Genomic DNA, 19,261 nt, shown 5'->3' with positions numbered 1-19,261 from the left:
ACATGACATATTGGAGCACCACAGAATTTCTAAGGATGGGGCATCTCAACAGACAATAGACACAAAACAGGAGATTACTCAGCAATATTATGCCTACATGACAGGCAAATGCTTGATTGCAAGTGCTTTATACTGGGATGCCAATCTCACTGCTGCTCCACTGTTGCAATTCAGTTATGCTAATATACCAAGGCACTCGAGAGAATGGTTGGATTTTCATCCCCCAGTGGATGCTTATCCTTTAATACAAGCTAGGGGCCTAGTGCCATAATTTGACTTCGAGTTCCTGGGAAAAAGCTTGGAACACAGGTGCCTTTCGAACAAATCAGGAAGCGTGCCTGTAACAATTCCGGAGAAATTCATTTGACTTGCATTTCTTGAAGTGCCAGAGCTCTAAGGGGAAAGGGCATTTAAATTTGCGCTAACCTTTCAAAGCTCTGGAAGGGCTTGTTTGGCTAAGCCTAAGTGCACTTTGTTTTGCTCGCCAAGCACAGGCCAGTTTCCTGTCTGTCATTTTGTATTGACTGACTTTATCTGACTGTCTGACAAGTGTCGAAGACACCATGCAATGCAGAGGGCTCTGCGCTGAAGGACTTAATTAAACAAGCCTTGAAGAAAATGCAAGGCTGTTTGAAGGTGATTCTCCACCCCCCTTAGGCTATGTTGGTACCAGCTGTTTCCCCCAAGATATCGCCCAGGGTGTATGGGAAGCAGATGGTTCAGTCAGCACCTTATTCTGTATCATGTCCCTGCTTTTAAAGAAGCCACTTCTGGGTGGGTCAGTATCTCAGTAAATAGATACAGTACTTCTTCCATAAAGCACTGATCCTTCCTACCCCACCCTTGCCTGGCAGATGTGTAAAAGCAATTCACAGTGTGCAAATAGTGCAACAGGCCATTCCTTAAAAAGTGGCATCTGTATAGGACTTCCTTATCCCTATCCAACATGACACCTCTGCGTAGTTACTCATGTTTTGGAGCATAACTTTAATCACTCAGAAAGGATGGCCTGAATGTGAGATGCAGGCCTCCCATTCTCTGTAATGGCTCATTGCACTGTCTGAATGTGTACAAGAGGTGATGGTGGAACAAAGCTCTATAGAGTTCTGTGGGATCTGTGCAAGGGTGTTGGCCCCCCATATCTAAATTGCACCATAGCATGCTCCATCTTGACTGCTGCAAAGCATACAACATGATAAATGTTTAAATTGAATTCTGGCCTTGCCTTTTCAGTCAATTTATTATTTTAAAAATCACCCATTGTAATATGGATAATTAGTTTGCATTGTCCTTTATTTCATCTAAGCAGTGCGTAAGCATTGCATTGGATCTCAGGGACTTGATCCTTATCTTAAATGGGTTACTTTGTTCATTGATTTCAGTGTCCATCAAATGGAACTCTCAAGTGATACACGAGCATGTTAGGGTAAGTAATTACATGCTAGTTCAATTTAAATTACTTTCACTTAATCACTGTGACTATTAATTTCTGGGCAAAGAAATAAATATGAAGTGGTACTTTGCATGTTGTGTGGCAGACCAAATGAATTACATCAGAAAATGCAACCAAATGAGATTTAATATGTTTGAAGGGGGAAAAAAGTTTAAAGGAGACAAACATGTTTTACACCTTTTGTGGTACAGATAAATTTGTGATCTTAGTGTGTATAAGGAAAAATGATGCTCAAATGTGCAGCACTTTTTCATATTGGATCAAACATCATTGGAACTGTTCACATGTGATGCATCTATATTAAATATCATCTTCTAAGTAGGACCAAGCCAGTAGGATATTTAGAAAACACATCAACAGACCTTGGGGGCAGAAGAGGAAAGTCAGAGGAGCATCTTTGGAAGGTCAAAGTTTGGAGTTAACTCTAGTCCAATGTGTTAAGATAAACAAAAAACAGTGAAGTCTATTACACATCCTTCACATCTTAATTTCAAGAATATTTACCTGAACAGATATTTACAAGCATTTTTTTAAAATATTTTTTTTATATAAAAGTAACATTTTTGCTATATCTATTCCACAAAGGTCTTCATTTATGGGAAACTTACCATATCCAGAGTAAAATATTCAAGAAATCATACAAAAGGGACAGTAGAGCAGGGCCCCGATCCGGCAAAACACCTTCCAGAAGAGATGCAATGTATGGATACAATTTTGTTTTACCATTAATGACCACTGCATATTTCTAAATGGAGGCTACATCCAATATTAGGTATCTGGGTTCTAACCTCCTATGGCTCATAGGAAAAATTATGTAGGCTTTAGCAAAAAATTATGTATATCTTAGCACTGATCAAACTGGGAGGAGAAGGGATAAAGGAGACACAGCCCCCACCTAATCCTGTTAAGAGCTCTCATACCTTTCTGTTGTCTATATGTGCTGGAACACCCTACTTTCTCTGCTATAAGGTTAAGCAGTGGGTTTCTGGCTAACGTCAAGAATTCTGTGCTTTTTTTACTTCATTTGATCTCGTTCTTCAGCATTCAAAGCAACCAGAATGATTTCACTTAACCTATAGAGCTTGGTTGATTGTTAAGGTGTACTTAGCTTAAAGCTAAGAGCCAAAGATTCATGAGGCCACTGAGAATTCTTGGTTAGCAATCCCTAGCATTCCCACATACATCTACAGTATCCAAGGTACCTGTGGGAAATTCATGAGTACTAAATGGTCCTCACGTGTAGAGCAGATGCAGTCTTGATTAAAATGTCTGGTTGTAGGCATAGACTTGGAAATCACTTGGGAAAAGAATAACCAAGTAGAAATGTTTATAGTTCAAAAGCCTAATGTCAGATTAATCCTAATTCATCTTAATTGTAGCCACAGTGGGGTTCAGATGATGCCCCAAATGAGGAATGTGTGATCCTGCCCTTCACTTCCCTTGATCCTAGTATCCATGCTGTTCTGCCATCCACCTATTCAGCCCGTGTGAGAAGGGACTCTATGTGTATATCAACATATGCACAAAGGTCCCCATTAGAAAGACGAACCTGATTGCTCCAGGATCTCCATTCGCATGGGGGACCTCTGTGATTGTATGTAATTGGGTGCATAGGGTCCCGCCTAGTCCTTAGGTACACCAAATGTGTTGCTGGTTGGGCGTGTGGCCACTAGGAATGCTGTAGTGGAGGGGAGGAGGCTAACCCAGGCATGGGCAAACTCCAGCCCTCCAGCTGTTTGGGGCTACAGTTCCCATCATCCCTGACCACTGGTCCTGTTAGCTAGGGATGATGGGAATTGTAGTCCCAAACATCTGGAGGGCCGGAGTTTACCTATGCCTGGGCTAACCTGTATAGCCCTACAAGCCTCTCGTGCATTATTTGAATCCCTGCCTCCATATTAAAATGGAGAACTAGTACTCTAAAGATCACCATATGTATTCAGTAATGCCTTTATAATCCCAGCCAACAAACTCATGCCAAACTCTGATCTCTTTTCTTTTTTCTGTTAAACCCCCCTCCCCAAGTATGATGATGCAACAAATATTGCTGTTGCAAAAAGTTATTTTTTAAATCAACTTGAAAATACCTTTTAAAAATCATTGGATAAGGATTCATATTTTCACTTCTGATTGCTTGGACTACACTGGGATTGGGTATTATATATCCAATTGCATTTATAACCATCTTCTCTGTTTTCCAACTATGATTAGTTGCAGTGTCCAATGTTAGCAAGATACATATATTTTACATCTCTTTATGGCAAATCTGCTTACAGTTCTCAGTGTCTGCTATTGCATTGTTGGATATATTTTAATTGGTTTTAGATAGGGGGGAAAGCAGCATAACTGAATGATAATTGACTATAAACGAGAACACCATGAATGGGAGAAGAAAATGAACAGCAGCAGCATTTTTTTTTAAAAATCCTTTTTTGCAGGCATTTGGATGACAGATGTAAATTAAGTGCCTGATTTATATAAAAGCTAAAAGTTTTCTGCACAAAAATAGGCTACTGGAAAGGGTACATTTCAAGACATAGCTATTGTTTTCATGAAGAACCCAATTACTTCGAGTAATGGTAAATTTTTAATGAAGGGGAAGAAATTATTTCTGGAAATGTTTCTTTCTGCACTGGGAACAACACTGCTTATTTTCCTGCCTGCTGAAATAGCAGTTTATCTTGCACACTTAGTGATAGCTGCTGCTTAAAAATAAAAACAGATAAAGCTTTCTTTCCTGATTACATAGAAGATATTTGCATATTTGCCCATGCATTTTCTAGCTTTCAAATCTGCCCCACCTCTTTTATTTAGAAACACCTCGTACAAAATTGAAAAATGTCCTCCTTGGGACCGAAGAGGAGAAACATTCCTCACCCATATCAATTTTAGGTGCTTGCTGTGAGACAGAGAAATATACCTGACAGTACAGAATCCCATCATGTTTGGACTCAGAAAGGTGTTGGGTTAGCCTTCCTGAATTAAGTTTCCCTGTAAAGAAACAATGTATGTTTCTCTCCTATCTCTTTGCATTCTAAATACTACTTTCAGTGACAATATGCTCTCACGCCCTCCCCTCAATCCTTAATTCTAACCTCTTACCTCTTTCCTTTGATGTTAAGGGTGATGTCTTCCGTGGAGGCCTGCAGCTACTGGAGGGCATGCAGGGGTATTGCCACCCCATTTGCATTTCGAAGCAACATAAATGAAAATATTGACCAGATATTTCAACTTACCTTCTTAGCCCGATTATTTTTAAAGGTGAGTGGATTTTTCTTTACCTGTTTGAATATTTAAATTTCCTGACTTGATAATATAAATAACATTTTCATTTTTAAAAAAAAGCTTAAAAAATGACTTTTTGACTGAGATTGCATTTTCAACAAAGTAGATAAACGCCTAAAGTTCTCCAGTGTGCCCATCCATGTGAAAATGTCTAAGCTACAGGCCTGACTTCATGCCACACGGCACACACTACAGGCAATGCTATGTTGGACCAATAGAATGAATACTGATGGAACTTAAGAAGTCATCAGCCTTTCAACGCAAAAGTGTTGTTGTACACCAAGGAATGTGGCTTATACAATCTCTGTTTTGAGAAATCATTCCTTTTCCTAGTATATGTTCCATAACTCAAGCTGTCACGTCCGACTTCCACACAAATTCCCAGCGTAACCAATTCCTATTAGCAGAGCATACCTTATATTATAAACCTTGCAAGTAGGCCAGTGTTGCACCATGAAGCTTATACAGTTTTTCCCTCAGTGTAAAAATATACAATGCTACTGCATATATATATTTTTTGCAGTTAAAGGTCCAATCAGTCCATTGTTTTATGGCAGTTCTGTTCCTTTTGACTTTTCATACGTCTCCAACCCAAACCACTGTGTTGCCTCTCTTGATACCCGAAACCTCACAGCGTAATGTGTTTTGTCTCCCATTAATTATAAATAGTGACTCCTTTGCTGGTGTTATAAGGTATTGTCCAAATAATCCACTGTCTTGGATAATTCTGTTGTAGTTACTCCAGGGCCAGTCTTTGGATTTGATAGGGTCCTTTAAATTTTTCAATACGTCCATTTTCCCTGTTGACAACTCTACAAAAAGCACATCTGTTTGCAAATGTGAAGTTGCGTATATGTAATACTGATTGCCTTCGGTGAAAGAGGACTGAAATGTCAGATCGGATATGTGCATGGTGGTTTGTAAGTCATAAATCAACTTGATTTCCCCTTGGATTGTTATTGCCTGGACTCTGATCCTCCCGCTCTGTTCATCTGCGCTGACCAAATAGCGTCCATCAGGGGAGATGTAGGGAGTACCTGATATGTCGCTGTTGGGGCCAATAACAGAATCTGTAACACTGTCAATTATAAGCTGTGGAGTTATTGGTACTGACATGTTTGTTTTGCACTGGACGAAGAAGTAGCCACCCAGATGTGTATAGGCCATGGCTAGGGGCAAACAGCTGTAGTTCTTGAAGCTGATCGTCTTGATGTGAGCCACAGTTTCCAGATCAATTTTGTGAACTACAGACTTAGACTTGTTAAAGATGAAACCAAATCTGAAGTGGGGAAATAAAAGACAAACAATATATAACCAAACAGATGCCACAAGATGTTATGAGAATAGCAATTCTTTGTGTCACTTGGCCCAAGAGCAGAAATGTTGCCTTGTTAAGTCTTATGCAACCCTAGGAGGTAGGCCACTATTACACTGTCATCAATATGTATGTATTTATTTGAAATGTTTATTATTTAATAAACAATAACAGAACAAATGGAGAATGGACACACCTAATAAATAAAGGAGTTGAGTATTAGAAGTGACCTTATGAAATTAATGTTCTGGAAATGAAAAGGTTTTCAGAGCTCACCAAAATTTCCGAGGCTAGCTGTAACACTTACTGTTTGGGTAAGTTGTTTCAGTATCTGTGGAATGCTTAGGCCAAATAAAATTAAATATTGAGTAAGTCCGTTAGACAGAGACACATTTTGTTGCTTAAGGTCACAGAGCAAGTTCATGGCTAAGCTGTGATTTCAACCAGAGGTTCCCAGCTTATCATACTATAGCACATAGGTAGACAATATTAAAGACAAGGACATATTAAAACTAAAACCACATGCTAACAGGTGCTGTACCCTAGAAAGAAAGGGTTGGATCCAGGAAAGAGGATCCAATTCTGACACATTGGGGTTTTCTGGATTTCTCTCCCCTGCAGATACCTGCTTCTCCCAAAAGCTGATCCTGGTTGAAGAAGAATCATACGATGGAGCAGAATGAAATGAACAGGGTGGAGCAAAAAGAGACAAGATGAAAGAGTCAGGCTGCTGTAGAAGGAAGTGGGAGAGGAGCCTTGGAGAGCCGTGGGAAGACAGGGACCTTCAACTGCTTCATTGGGGAAAGACCTTATTTTTCGCCCTATAGGGCGCACTGGCCCATAGGACGCACCTCGTTTTTTTGGGGGGAAATGAATAAAAAAAAATTATTTCCCCCCCAGCTTTCCCCGATCCCAGCCCCCAGAACAGGCTGCTATCCGCAAGCCTTGCAAGCCCGGCGGCAACTCCGCCGGGCGTGCAAGTCTTGTGGACACCCGCGCAAAGCACGGGGCGTCCTCCGGAGGGTGCCCTGTGCTTCACGCTGCAGGCTGCTGCCCGCACACCTTGTGAGCCCGGCGGCAACTCCGCCGGGCTCGCAAGGCTTGCGGATAGCTTCCTGAAGCCTGGAGAGCGAGAGGGGTCGGTCGGTGCGCACCGACCCCTCTTGCTCTCCAGGATTCAGTGAAAGCCTGCATTCGCCCCATAGGACACACACACATTTCCCCCTCATTTTTGGAGGGGAAAAAGTGTGTCCTATAGGGCGAAAAATACGGTACTGGTAAGAGTTGTGATCACTAGGCCTGTGCTGTTTTGGTTTCTTTGAATAAATAGTTAACTTCACTGACACTGGCTGTTTTATTGCTGGCCTGCCCCTGACAAGGGGGCTACAATCTAAATATATTACATTAACACCAACCTAAGTCCTCAAGAATATATAGCATAGAATAGTGATATTTCAAGCCATGAAGGATATGAGAAAGTCATGGAAACAAAACGTTAATGTCCTATAGACATAAAGTGGTACCTTGTTTTGAGTCCAGGATCTGTTCCGGAGCCCCGGATGCTCGATGAAAGGGATGCTCGACAAAGTGCCGCTCTGTGCATGCGCAGTTTTGCACTTCTACGCATGCATGAACCACGATTTAGTGCTTCTGCACGAGCATGAGCAGCAAACATGGAAGTAACCCGTTCTGGTACTTCCGGGTTTGCTGCAGACGTTCCTCGAAATGGATGCTAAATGGGGTGGACTCACAACGAGGTACTACTGTACTTGATATGATGTAGCAGGTTTTTCTTTGCATAGGTTATAGAATTCTCTTGCACTCATTGAAAGTATTGTGTTAAGACTTCCCTATCATGCCTTATAGGAAAGTAGTTAAAAAGAGGTTGGAAAGGAGAGGAAGAAAATGTTAAGCCATGTTTGCCCTTGAGTAATTCTCAAAGGAAAAACAATAGAAAACCTGCTCCATTTCACCCGTATTCCACACACAGGTGGCTTATCTGCCTAAAAGACTAGCACATAATGTTTCTTGAGGTCATGCTTTGGAACAATTGTTACACAACCGAATTGCCAGCATTCCATTGTGTGAAAATCATACTTCAGACCTGTGTTTTCACCTATAAAACACAGCTGTCTCCATATAATAGGCTTATATCCCCCTACCTTTTTTCTTTTTAGCTGAAAGCATCACTGAAGTGTCCAGCCATGGCAATTTACTCCTGAAGAGTAAGCCTGCATAGTGTATGATCACACATGAACACTCCTGGGATTTAGTGTTTCATTCAGTTGCTATACTTACATCCATCAGAAAGATGCTGTGTGGGATGGATGAAATACAGGCAGAGAAAATGAAATGGACAGGTGATTGGAGAGTAATAAGGTGACACCTGCAGCTTTTTTGAATTAAGCCACTTGAAGACTTTAAACAAAACCTTTCAAAAACATTAGATTCTGTACACATTTAACTTGGGAACAGTCCTATTGAACTGAATGGAACTTACTTCTGAGTAGACATATACAGGATTGCACAGCAAATATAGTAAAGCAAACCAGTAGCATGGTAAAGGGAAAGGGAAAGGACCCCTGACAGCTAAGTCCAGTCATGAACGACTCTGGGGTTGTGGTGCTCATCTCGCTTTACAGGCCAAGGGAGCCAGCGTTTGTCCACAGACAGTTTTTCTGGGTCATGTGGCCAGCATGACTAAGCCACTTCTGGCACAATGGAACACTGAAACCAGAGCAGTGCATGGAAATGCCGTTTACCTTCCCACTGGAGCAGTACCTATTTATCTACTTGCACTTTGACATACTTTCGAACTGCTAGGTTGGCAGGAGCTGGGACTGAGCAACAGGAGCTCACCCTGTTGCAGGGATTCGAACCGCCGACCTTCCAATCAGCAAGCCCAAGAGGATCAGTGGTTTAGACCACAGCGCCACCCGCGTCCCTATAGCATGGTATACTTACTAATACCCATTTGTGTGTATGAGGACCACTGGTGCTATTTAATTAAATAACAGTTAAATGTTTCAAATAAATCATCAAATAAAGAAAGAAATGCTTTTCTGCACCGAAACACATAACAATGAATTGCACTGGGCTAACATGATGATGCTCAACAAACCACAGGCATTCCTGGCATCTGGACACTGCACAACCAACAGGTTGCATAAAAGCTGCAGAGTCACAAAGCTATGTCAGCAGAACATTTGCAAAGGCTCTCAGCTAGGCAGAGAAAAGAGTTGCCGCTGAAATTTTGCATAACCCAGAACTCTGTTTATTGAAAAATTTTCCATACTGCTATTCAATTCAAAATTTGTGGTTTACAGGAAGTAATGCAAATCTAGCAAAAACACAGAAAGGCTTTGCTAAATACAGTTACAGCAGGGAGAAGGGAATATATCCAAAGTTAAAAGCACAGGGGAAAATAAAAAGGGCATTTTTACCTGGCACCTAATAATCATGCTGGCCATTATTACCCCATTGCTTCTTTGTGTACTTCCCATCTTTCTTATTTCATGTGCTGTTTCTTGTCTCTTAGCTAACTTATGGAACCATTTGGAGCAGGTCTTCATGGTTTATATTTTCTAATGTGGTGGAGCTTTCAGCGATTGCCATGAAAGCAAAGCAAGTAATTATCATGATTGATCATAATTTCATCAGATTAAAAGTACAAACTACTGGGGCCCAGAGGACTCTTACCTGATGTGATTGATAATGAGGTTTGTATGTGGAATAAAATAATCATCCATCCCGTTCAAATGGGTGCGAATGATATGCTGGTTGTCTCCTGTACTTGCTTCTGGTATTACCTACAAGGAATAACCAAAATGCTGAGCAGAAATAGAACAATAGATGAGGCACTGAAATATACACTCTAGACTACCTAAATCAGGGGTGGGTAACATGTGGCCCTCCAGAAGCTGTTGAACTACAATGCCCATCATCACAGACCATTGGGCTATGCTGGCTGGGGCTGGTGGGAGTTGGAGTCCAAAATATCTGGAGGGTCATAGCTTATTAACCTCTGACCTATATTCATATGACCCCCACCCCCATGTATCCAGCAGCATTCCATAGGGCAAAATGCTGGGTTTCCTGGTTCCTGGAAATAAAGGATGAAATGGCATTTGCGTGTATTATGTGACATTTGCAAGGTAAGAGAACAGTTCTCCATCTGCTTTCAAGCTGTTTATAACAGAAGACAATGCAATCATGCAGGCATGGGAAGAATGTCCCAGCTCTAACGCTTCCATAATTTTTCTGCACAGTCTGCTATAAACATTGTTTTCAGGTTCACATATATTAATCTCACTTAAATGCACCATGCTAATTCACTGGCTTGAATGACCGACAGCAAAGTCACAGCAGTTAATTATCTCTTTGAAAAGATATCTACAGTGCCAGGGAGTGGGGGAATATATGGAAAGGGGTAGAGTGAGTATTTTTTTTTGAAAAGGTTATTTCTGAGAAGAATGTAAGCTCTTTGCTATAATGAAAAGCTCACTTTGTTATTTCTCCTGTGACTCCAGCAAAATATGGAGATGAGACTTAAAAAAATCAAAATCAAACCTTAGAATGCTTATATGATGCCTAAGTTCAGTTCATTAGGCGTGTTGACTGTTTCTCTGTGTTAACAGGACATCTTCAGAATTTACAGCTAAGTAGTTCATTACAGAAAGTGCCAGAGCCTTAAAAGATCTGCTGCAATATTTTTGTCAGGCTCTTTTGAGAAACCTGTCATTGCTTGATGAAAGTCCTCTGATGTAATCATGTAGAGTATGGTACATTAGGTATCCACCATGCCTCTAGTGCTTTTGCGATAGTGAGGCTTCTTCATTAATATGTGTTTGAAATAACTCGTCAGGTGTTAGGGGTTTCCAATTGAGGACTTTCCCAACAGGACTCTAGTGACCTGTTCATTGTGTCATCATGGCAGCTTGCAGATGAGCAATCTGCTGACCTTTGGCACCATCACTGAAGCTAATGCTTCTGCAGGGATCAAAAGTGACAAAAGTGGCCAATGGGACTCCACCTGATCCTGTGAAGCTTCTGACTTTGGTCTGGTCCTCAGACTGAGCAACTTGTCAGTTACAAACTGAGCTACTGTCTAAAGTCCCCATTTGTACAGTGACCATTTTAAAGGTCTGCCTGTTTTCATGCTGGGGTGTGGTAGCTGTTTGCCACCAGTCCTAACATAGCACTCTATCTATCTATCTATCTATCTATCTATCTATCTATCTATCATCTATCTCTATCATCTATCTATATGCCCGACTAATTTGTACAATACTGCACATCTTCTGTCTGTTACCTATTGGCAGCAACATATGCAGAAACAGTATTTCCGTGCACTGCTCTGGTTCGCCAGAAGCAGCTTAGTCATGCTGGCCACATGACCCGGAAGCTGTATGCTGGCTCCCTCGGCCAGTAAAGTGAGATGAGCGCTGCAACCCCAGAGTCGTCCGTGACTGGACCTAACGGTCGGGGTCCCTTTACCTTTACTATATGCAGATGTTTAGCAGAGGAACCCTTGGCCTAGCATGATATCCATTAATAGGTGCAAGGGTGTTTTGGATATAAGTTCCTAGTCTCACATTCCCCCAAAATAATTGGTGCTGAATCTATGGCAGAATGCATCATCAAAGACCCACACTTCATTGTGGGTGTTCATTGTGGATCATTAACACTATACCACCATCTTTTATCTAGTCTGTTGCATCAGTTACCATAACTCTGCCATCTATCAAATAATTTCCCCCTACAAATGTTTTCTCTGTTTATGGCCTACATTGCACTAACGATCTTTGGAATTCTAATTAAACATGTAATTTAATTATCATAGCCCTACTGAAGCATAAATAACAGTGCTGGAAGGTAAGCTAGTTCAATCCTTTATACTAAGGCAGGATCTTCTGTTCCCGAAACCATTGTCATTTTTGTATATGTTTATATATACATTTTTGTAGATTACTATGACCATGGAGGAGAGACCTGGAATGAGAAAAGTGTTCATACCAGAAGTCCCCATGAGGCAAGGAATAAGCATAGCAAAATAGCAACGCATTCAAGTTCATGAAGCTTGCTCCATTTCTGCCATAAGACACATTTGCTCTTCTTAAACCAATTTAACAACCATGAGTTTTTTAGAATATAGGTATTTAATTGGTATTTAATTGGTGTGTTGTAATGTGGTTTGGAAAAGAAAAAAGGTAGAAGAGAAGCATGGAAGAGGACTGGGAAAGAGGAGAGAAAATGAAAGAGAAGGAGAGAACAAGTAGATAGGTATTAATTATACCTGTAAAATTAACAACAACAACAACAACAACAATAATTTTAAAATGAGTTACATGTTTCAGGTCAGATCAGGGATCTGTAAATGGTGAAGGACACTGCTTGAGATGAAACATAATGAAATTAAAATGGTCCCCAGTTCTCACACTGGCAGATGAAGAATTATTTAGTTTACACTGGGGAGAGGAAACCTGTGGCTGACCAGATAGGAGTGGCTGGTGAGATGGGTGGCATTGCTGCTGTGCACCAGGATGGTGAGGGGGTGGGGCAGGATAGCAGAGACCTTGAGGCAATGTGGTCATACCAGCAAAAGTACCTGATTGGCTCTGCTGGTACAACCAAACCTCACTGCTATCTCTCCCCTGCCCTCTCACTGTCCAGGTATGCTTCAGCCAACAGGCCAGTTATGCAGTGCTACTCCTTTCCACTGGCTGGACATAACTATGGAAATTTTGGGACTCCTGTTCTCCTTGACCATGGGCCATGCTGGCTGGGGTTAATGGGGCTTGGAGTCCAGCAATATCTAGAAAGCCACACGTCCCCCATTTCCGGTTTATAAATTTCCCCATCAGCTCTGTTCTTAACCTATAAAAAAGTCTACACAGTTGATTCAAAAGTTGTCTTTGTGCAGGTCTTAGCATTTGCAGCGTGTTTGAAACAGTGTTTGAAACAAAAGAAACAGTGATAAGGACAAGGGAGGGAGACATAGTTGAGGCTCACATTTAAATAAGATTTCTGGTAGGAAATGTTAGTCCTAAATTTCTGCTGGTAAGAATAATGGCTCTAAAAGAAGATTGTGATTAATTACTGCATTTGTAAGAGGCTTACCTGCAAAACTGGATGAGACTTCTTCATATCGCCCCAGCTAAGTACCCAAATTTGGTCATGTGACTTATCATAATGTAATTTTACAGGTAGAGGGTCAGTGTCCAAGGTCTTCAAAGAAACAAAAAACAGTTTCATTAGCTCTTCCTTATGAAAAAGAATGTAAGTTATGCATTTGATTAGGGTCTGTAAGCTATTAAGAAAGCCTTTGTGCACATTTTGCATTTCATGTCCAAGTCAGACACCAAAACACTGCATGTCATTGTACGCACCCAGTTTAATACGCTGGCATACTGAGACCTGCTTTGTATGTTGTTGCCAGCAAAGCAGCTGATGCCATACCATAGCTGCTTCCACACCAGTCCTGTCATCTATACACAATTTACACCCAGATGTATAGCATGGATGGTGGGGCACACCAGTACGGTACCTGTGTCTTTTGTTTCTCTGCAGTTTGAACCACATAGCTCTTAGGAGCAGTACTGGCAGTGGCGATACTGTTGCTTACTGAAATGGAGAGTGGTGAGATGGTAGGGAGTCTGGCACTGAGCAGAGACACTGGCAGGGAACTAAATGATCTCCACCCACAAAGTGCCAACTTCCCCAGCACCTCACCCAGAGGCATAGCTAGCCGCTTGGGTGCCCAGTGCTGTAAACGTGTCCTGCAGCCGGGGGCAGGGTGAGCTGCCCATGGGGGCAGGGCGTGCTGTGTAGAGCCTTTCTGCAGCCTCTCCCTCCACTGTAGGGCGGCTGAGGGAGCGGTGGTGGGCAGACGCAAGCTTCACGCTGCTGTTTCAGGCAGCACCAAGCCTGCAGGTGCTCAAGCCACCACACCACTCCCAGAAGAGAATCGTGACTCAGGCATGCTGCAGGTCCTGTGGTAAGTGCCGGCCCCTGCAGTGTGGCACCCAGTGCCAGCTGTGTTTCATTGCGTTTCTTGACTGAACTAAAGTTTCGTCAGCCCAATTATTTTTTTTAACTCAGATTTTTGTCATTTTGTCAGCCCCCTTCAGTGATGACACCCGGGGTAGCCTGCACCCACAGCACCCCCCTTCCTCCACCACTGGCCTCACCCTCTGTCTCTCAGTAAGCAGCAGCAACATCGCTGCCAGGAGATGAGCTGCCTTGTGCCACCCCTCCCCTGCCAACCATTCCTTGATTGATTGATTGATTGGTTGGTTTTGCTTAAATGCCGTTTTTGCACAATGAGCTGCGCCCAAAGTGGCTTACAGCAAATGTTCAAAACAGAGAACACAGGAAATACAAAATACAGAACATGTTAGTAAATTCAAAGTAGCAAAAACCAACAATTTGGCAAACCGATTCAATATTACAAAAACCAACAATGATCTAGATTTAAGAACAAAAACAACAAGCAAAAATGAAAGTTAACTGACAATGCATTTTGTGGTACTGGTTTTGCTACACTCCAAGGAGCTTGGCATAAATGCAGTTGGGTTTTTTTTGGGAGGGGGGTAGATGACAAACAGCTGGCCCTCACATCTGTCTTCCAGAGGAGGCTGACAGCACCAAAAGACAAATGTCAGCAATGAAACTGAGTCTCTTCCTCAGCCTCCTGGAAGTACCAAGAAGAAGAAGAAGAGTTTGGATTTGATATCCTGCTTTATCACTACCCAAAGGAGTCTAAAAGTAGCTAACATTCTCCTTTCCCTTCCTCCTCCACAACAAACACTCTGTGAGGTGAGTGGGGCTGAGAGACTTCAAAGAAGTGTGACTAACCCAAGGTCACCCAGCAGCTGCATGTGGAGGAGCAGAGACCCGAACCCGGTTCACCAGATTACGAGTCAATCGCTCTTAAGCACTACACCACACTGGCTCTCTACCACTACACCCACCAAGGGCTTATGCAGGTCTTCTGAACAGCACTCAGTGAATCCCTTCATCTACACATGCTTCCATTCCATGTGACCATGTTGTGGCAGCCTTTTGAATACGAAAGAGGTGTTGTGGACATGACAAGGACCTAACATGCCAGCCATAAACTGACTTTAGTATCTGGGTTGCATATTTGAAAGTGTCACAGAGTTCAGTGCATAGAATAACAAACTTACAGAAACTGCAATCCTGTGTTTGCTTTCTCATAAGTAAGTTTCCACTGTGTTCAGTGGGACCTTACTTTCAGGTACACGTGTAGAGGATTGCAGCCTCAGAATATGACAATACTCTGCATATATAGTTATCAGCATTACATATTACAACCTATGTTGTAAACACAGGACTTCAATTGACAGGTATTATAGTGTCAAAATGTTGTTGTCAAACTATTAGCGACATGATTAGTAACGATCCTCTTTCTAGTAGCCACCTCGGGATGTCGAGCATGGGGTATTACCACACTCCTAACGTGCTGCTAACCCAGCTGCAGATTTGTATTTTTACAAATCTACTAACAAAGTCAATAGCTAGAACCTCCTTTGGGAAGAGGCTAAATTTTTGGCAGTATGAAACCTTTTTGTCCCCCATCCAAAAGCATTCAGTTGCCCCTGGGAAGTTACCTGAATGACTTTCTGAGTCTGGATATCAAGGATCATTATTCTATTCCACTTTGGCTGTGTTACATAAATATATTTGTCTCTGACATTGACAGCGGAAGCCCAGAGGCAGGACTGAATGGCTTCACCTTCAACTCTAGGACAGATTTCTGCCTGAAATAAAATAATGAAAGCAGGTTTAATAAGTTTAGGTTCAGTGCTGTGATCCAGGCAGTCTGCTATATACGGCCACAGAGGAAAACGATAGAAGGTAAAACAATGAGACCTTGAAGGTATGGCTTGTGCTGAGAGTAATAGATCTAACCTGTGGTATTGAGCTAGTTCTCTGGCAAACCTTTTGGGGGACCTGTCTTTTGGTCATTTGATGGGGCTGAGGCCAAGTTGAAGAGACCTCCAAAGGGGAGGTGGAGGTGGTAGTGCTTCAGAGGAATTTTCATTGGCTGGGATTTCTACCTTATTAAATGTGAGGGGGTCTCTCTTGCATTTCAACATTTATAAAGGCCATGTGTATGCTTGCAGTGGCACCAGATTCTCTCTACACAGGATCCCACATTGCAGGACTCTTTGGAATGCCCACACAATGTCATATAGTCACACACATGTTCCAGGAAACAGTGTTGCAATGGAAGCCTGTGCACAGAGAGCCTCACATCACTGCAAGAGCACATGGAGCATTAAAAAAAAAAAAGGTTTTAAGTGCAGGATGCCCTCATTCTTCAGCTCCCTGCCCCACAAAACATCTTCAAATTTTTCAAAGTTGTAGAAATTTGTTCCCTAGTTTGCCGTGGGAAGAATGGACATGCAAAACTGAGGTGCAAAGCCAGCTTTATTTTAAACCAGGGATAGGCAAACTCGGCCCTCCAGATGTTTTGAGACTACAATTCCCACCATCCCTGACCACCGGTCCTGCTAGCTAGGGATGATGGGAGTTCCAAAACATCTGGAGGGCAGAGTTTGCCTGCGCCTGTTTTAAGCCATCACAGACTGAAATTTATATTCAAACAATAATATAGCCATCACAGACTGAAATTTATATTCAAACAATAATATAGCCATTGAATATTTGGGAGAGCCAAATTTGAGTTATGGAACTTGTGGTTCACAATACAGGGCCCTAAGTTAGTTAAGGTAGAGTCTACCCTGAGGTAAACCATATGTTTCGGCAACAGGAGTTTCTTGATAAATTTCTCAACCTTCAGTTCAATAGAACTTGGGTGGCTAGGAAAATGTGCTCCTCACATTGTAGTTTATTCAGATGAATGTATGGAACTGAAGGCCTGTGAAACTCCAGTTCTAAACTTTATGAATTTGGCATAATTACATGAATTATGGTAGGGATTCACCTCACAAGTCCCACCAGTGGAAGCCCTGTGCAATGATTTCCAATTCTGCGATGGGGCTCCCCCCCCATTCCCTCTGCAGTCCTAAAATTGCCTCAGCAGGTTGAGAGAGCCCCCAGCACATAGGGGAGATGAAGGGGTTGTTCCACCCAGCACGCTGAAAGGCTGAGCTGATGGTGTGGTCAACATAGCACAACACTGAATTCCTCTTTACATATACAATATATAAATTTCACAATTTTGCCACAGCAGGCAGTGAGAAAAATAATGTAGTTTTTAACAGAAGCTGAACTGCGGCAGAAAAGCAGTGCTGCCTGTGATAAATACAGGGTGGAAAGGAAAACAAGGACTTCTTACATCCCTGATGCAAGACCAAGATTAATTACCCCAAACTTACATAACTTGAGAAAATTTTCTCATTTGGTTTGATGTGTCTCTGGATCTCACAGTCAGTTGGCTGAATTATTGTGATTCCATCATCAGAAAAGACATAGAACATGTTTCCCACACTGAGCCCTTGAAGAGAAAACAAAAAGCAAGGGAAAAAACATGTCATAATTTCCTGTCTGAAAACAAAAAAAGTAGGCTAAACCTCAAAAATAAAAATTACTATACAAAACGAAACCAAAAAACCCCTAGAGATTTGGATGCTTTTGGTGCATTCACAAAATTAAAGTTCATGTCACAAGTAGGGCTTCAAGGTGTGAGGAAAGAGGTACAGATAAGCTCAAAAATGTATTGCCTTGGTGGTAACAGTTACAAATGTAAGACAGTATCTTGGGATCACGTGTTTTGCAATCAAATTAATATGCAGGTTTCTTTCCTTTGCATTAGAAGCAGTTTGCTAATACTTTTGCCCTTTCCAGGTAAATGTTTCAAATGCTGGAATGCAACCATGCATTTCACACAATTTGGAATAAAGGGTGTTGCTGACTTGTCGAGGGTAATACTTTCCCCCCAGTGGCCTAGAGACATTTGGGAGGTGGGGGCAAATTCTTATAGCCACCAAAGCAAAAACATTTTTGAAATTTTGCAAACTGTAATTCACAAATGTGGAATCTTTTAGCATTGCAATAGCACTCATCTATCAAAACTGGGGCATTCCAGAAGCTTTGGGGGGGGGGGAATAGCCTGTCAGTGAGTTTCTAGTAAAAGAAGCGTATTCTACATTTCTGCTTAATCAGAAATGTCCTGAAACGTTTCTAGTATACTTCATTTTCCATTACATGCAAATGCAGTAATGAATACCTTGTATGCTTTTCAATCACTCTCATCAGAAATCCTTTCACTACACATGTATATATATATTCTACAGATACGGTATTGTAATGGCTTCTGTCATCCCAAATAAAGTTGATAGTGTACTTATCTGCCAAACTTCCATAGTTTTACTTCTGTAAACTGTTTTGTACAGAAAATGAAAGCTCAATTTGTCAAAAAAGTTATCTTTGGTGGATGATAGTTGTTTTTAAGCTAATAAACTGTGTATCCTGTTCAGACTTGAAAAGTTACTGGATGACATTAAATGCTTCCAAGATTGGAAATCAAGGAATCACAAAGTGCACAATTCAGCCAAAGTGTAACCATTTTTCATTTCCTTTTATTTAAAGGGAAATAATTAAGTATAGGAGAGTACTCTCACTGAAATTGGCTCGATTTAGAAGTGCTTAACTTTGGCTAGATTGTGCACTGACAATTTAATATTGCTTATTTTAAAAAATAAGTAACAACATTGCAATATTTGCTTTTTGTTGCTGTTAAATTGATGCAATTCATCATGCTTTTCAGTACAACTGCTCCTGGAGTCACAGATCTTGCAAACAAGTATGCAATAGAAAATGAGTATTTGCAAGATTGAGTCCTCTGGTGTATATTCCATAGCGTCAAAGCACAATAACACTTGCACATTATATAGCTTTTATTATATCCGTTTGGTGTGCTGAGAATTTGATATATGAAGTTTAGCCTTTGAATTATACCACAGAAATACCCCAGTTAAGGCATCAAAGTGGATCTAGGATCAATGATCCTTAAATGTGATGCTGCAGTGAGGGATCATGCATTTTCTGAACACACGGCTAGCAAATTCCTACGTTATCATCACTGCTGAAGAACTAAAATACCTCAGGCATATCTTAGGCTGACATTTTCAACAAATGTGGACCAAAATCCTTTCTTGCCGCATGCACACAGTTCCTCTTCATTTCAATGAGGACTGAATACACACATTAGAAAGCAG

The 19,261-nt window shown here is 41.5% G+C and overlaps 1 protein-coding gene across 3 annotated transcripts in view; it reads right to left on the bottom strand.

Annotated features, from left to right (window-relative positions):
• Positions 1 to 5,136: 5,136 nt before the first annotated feature.
• Positions 5,137 to 19,261, bottom strand: part of FSTL4 (follistatin like 4) — a 354,194-nt gene continuing 340,069 nt past the window's right edge. For all 3 annotated transcript variants that reach the window (XM_081185557.1, XM_081185558.1, XM_081185559.1), the window contains 5 exons: positions 17,420 to 17,538; positions 15,686 to 15,835; positions 13,173 to 13,280; positions 9,753 to 9,862; positions 5,137 to 6,017 (listed from right to left, as the gene is read on the bottom strand). In XM_081185557.1, the coding sequence (XP_081041683.1) occupies positions 5,315 to 6,017; positions 9,753 to 9,862; positions 13,173 to 13,280; positions 15,686 to 15,835; positions 17,420 to 17,538 (1,190 nt within the window). In that variant the 3' untranslated portion in view covers positions 5,137 to 5,314. The remainder of the gene's footprint in view (positions 6,018 to 9,752; positions 9,863 to 13,172; positions 13,281 to 15,685; positions 15,836 to 17,419; positions 17,539 to 19,261) is intronic.

The sequence above is a fragment of the Podarcis bocagei genome (assembly GCF_964188305.1).
Source record: "Podarcis bocagei genome assembly, chromosome: 2".
Taxonomy (NCBI): Eukaryota; Metazoa; Chordata; class Lepidosauria; order Squamata; family Lacertidae; genus Podarcis; species Podarcis bocagei.
The sequence above is the reverse complement of the archived record's forward strand: the minus strand, read 5'-3'. Positions and strand labels throughout refer to the sequence as shown.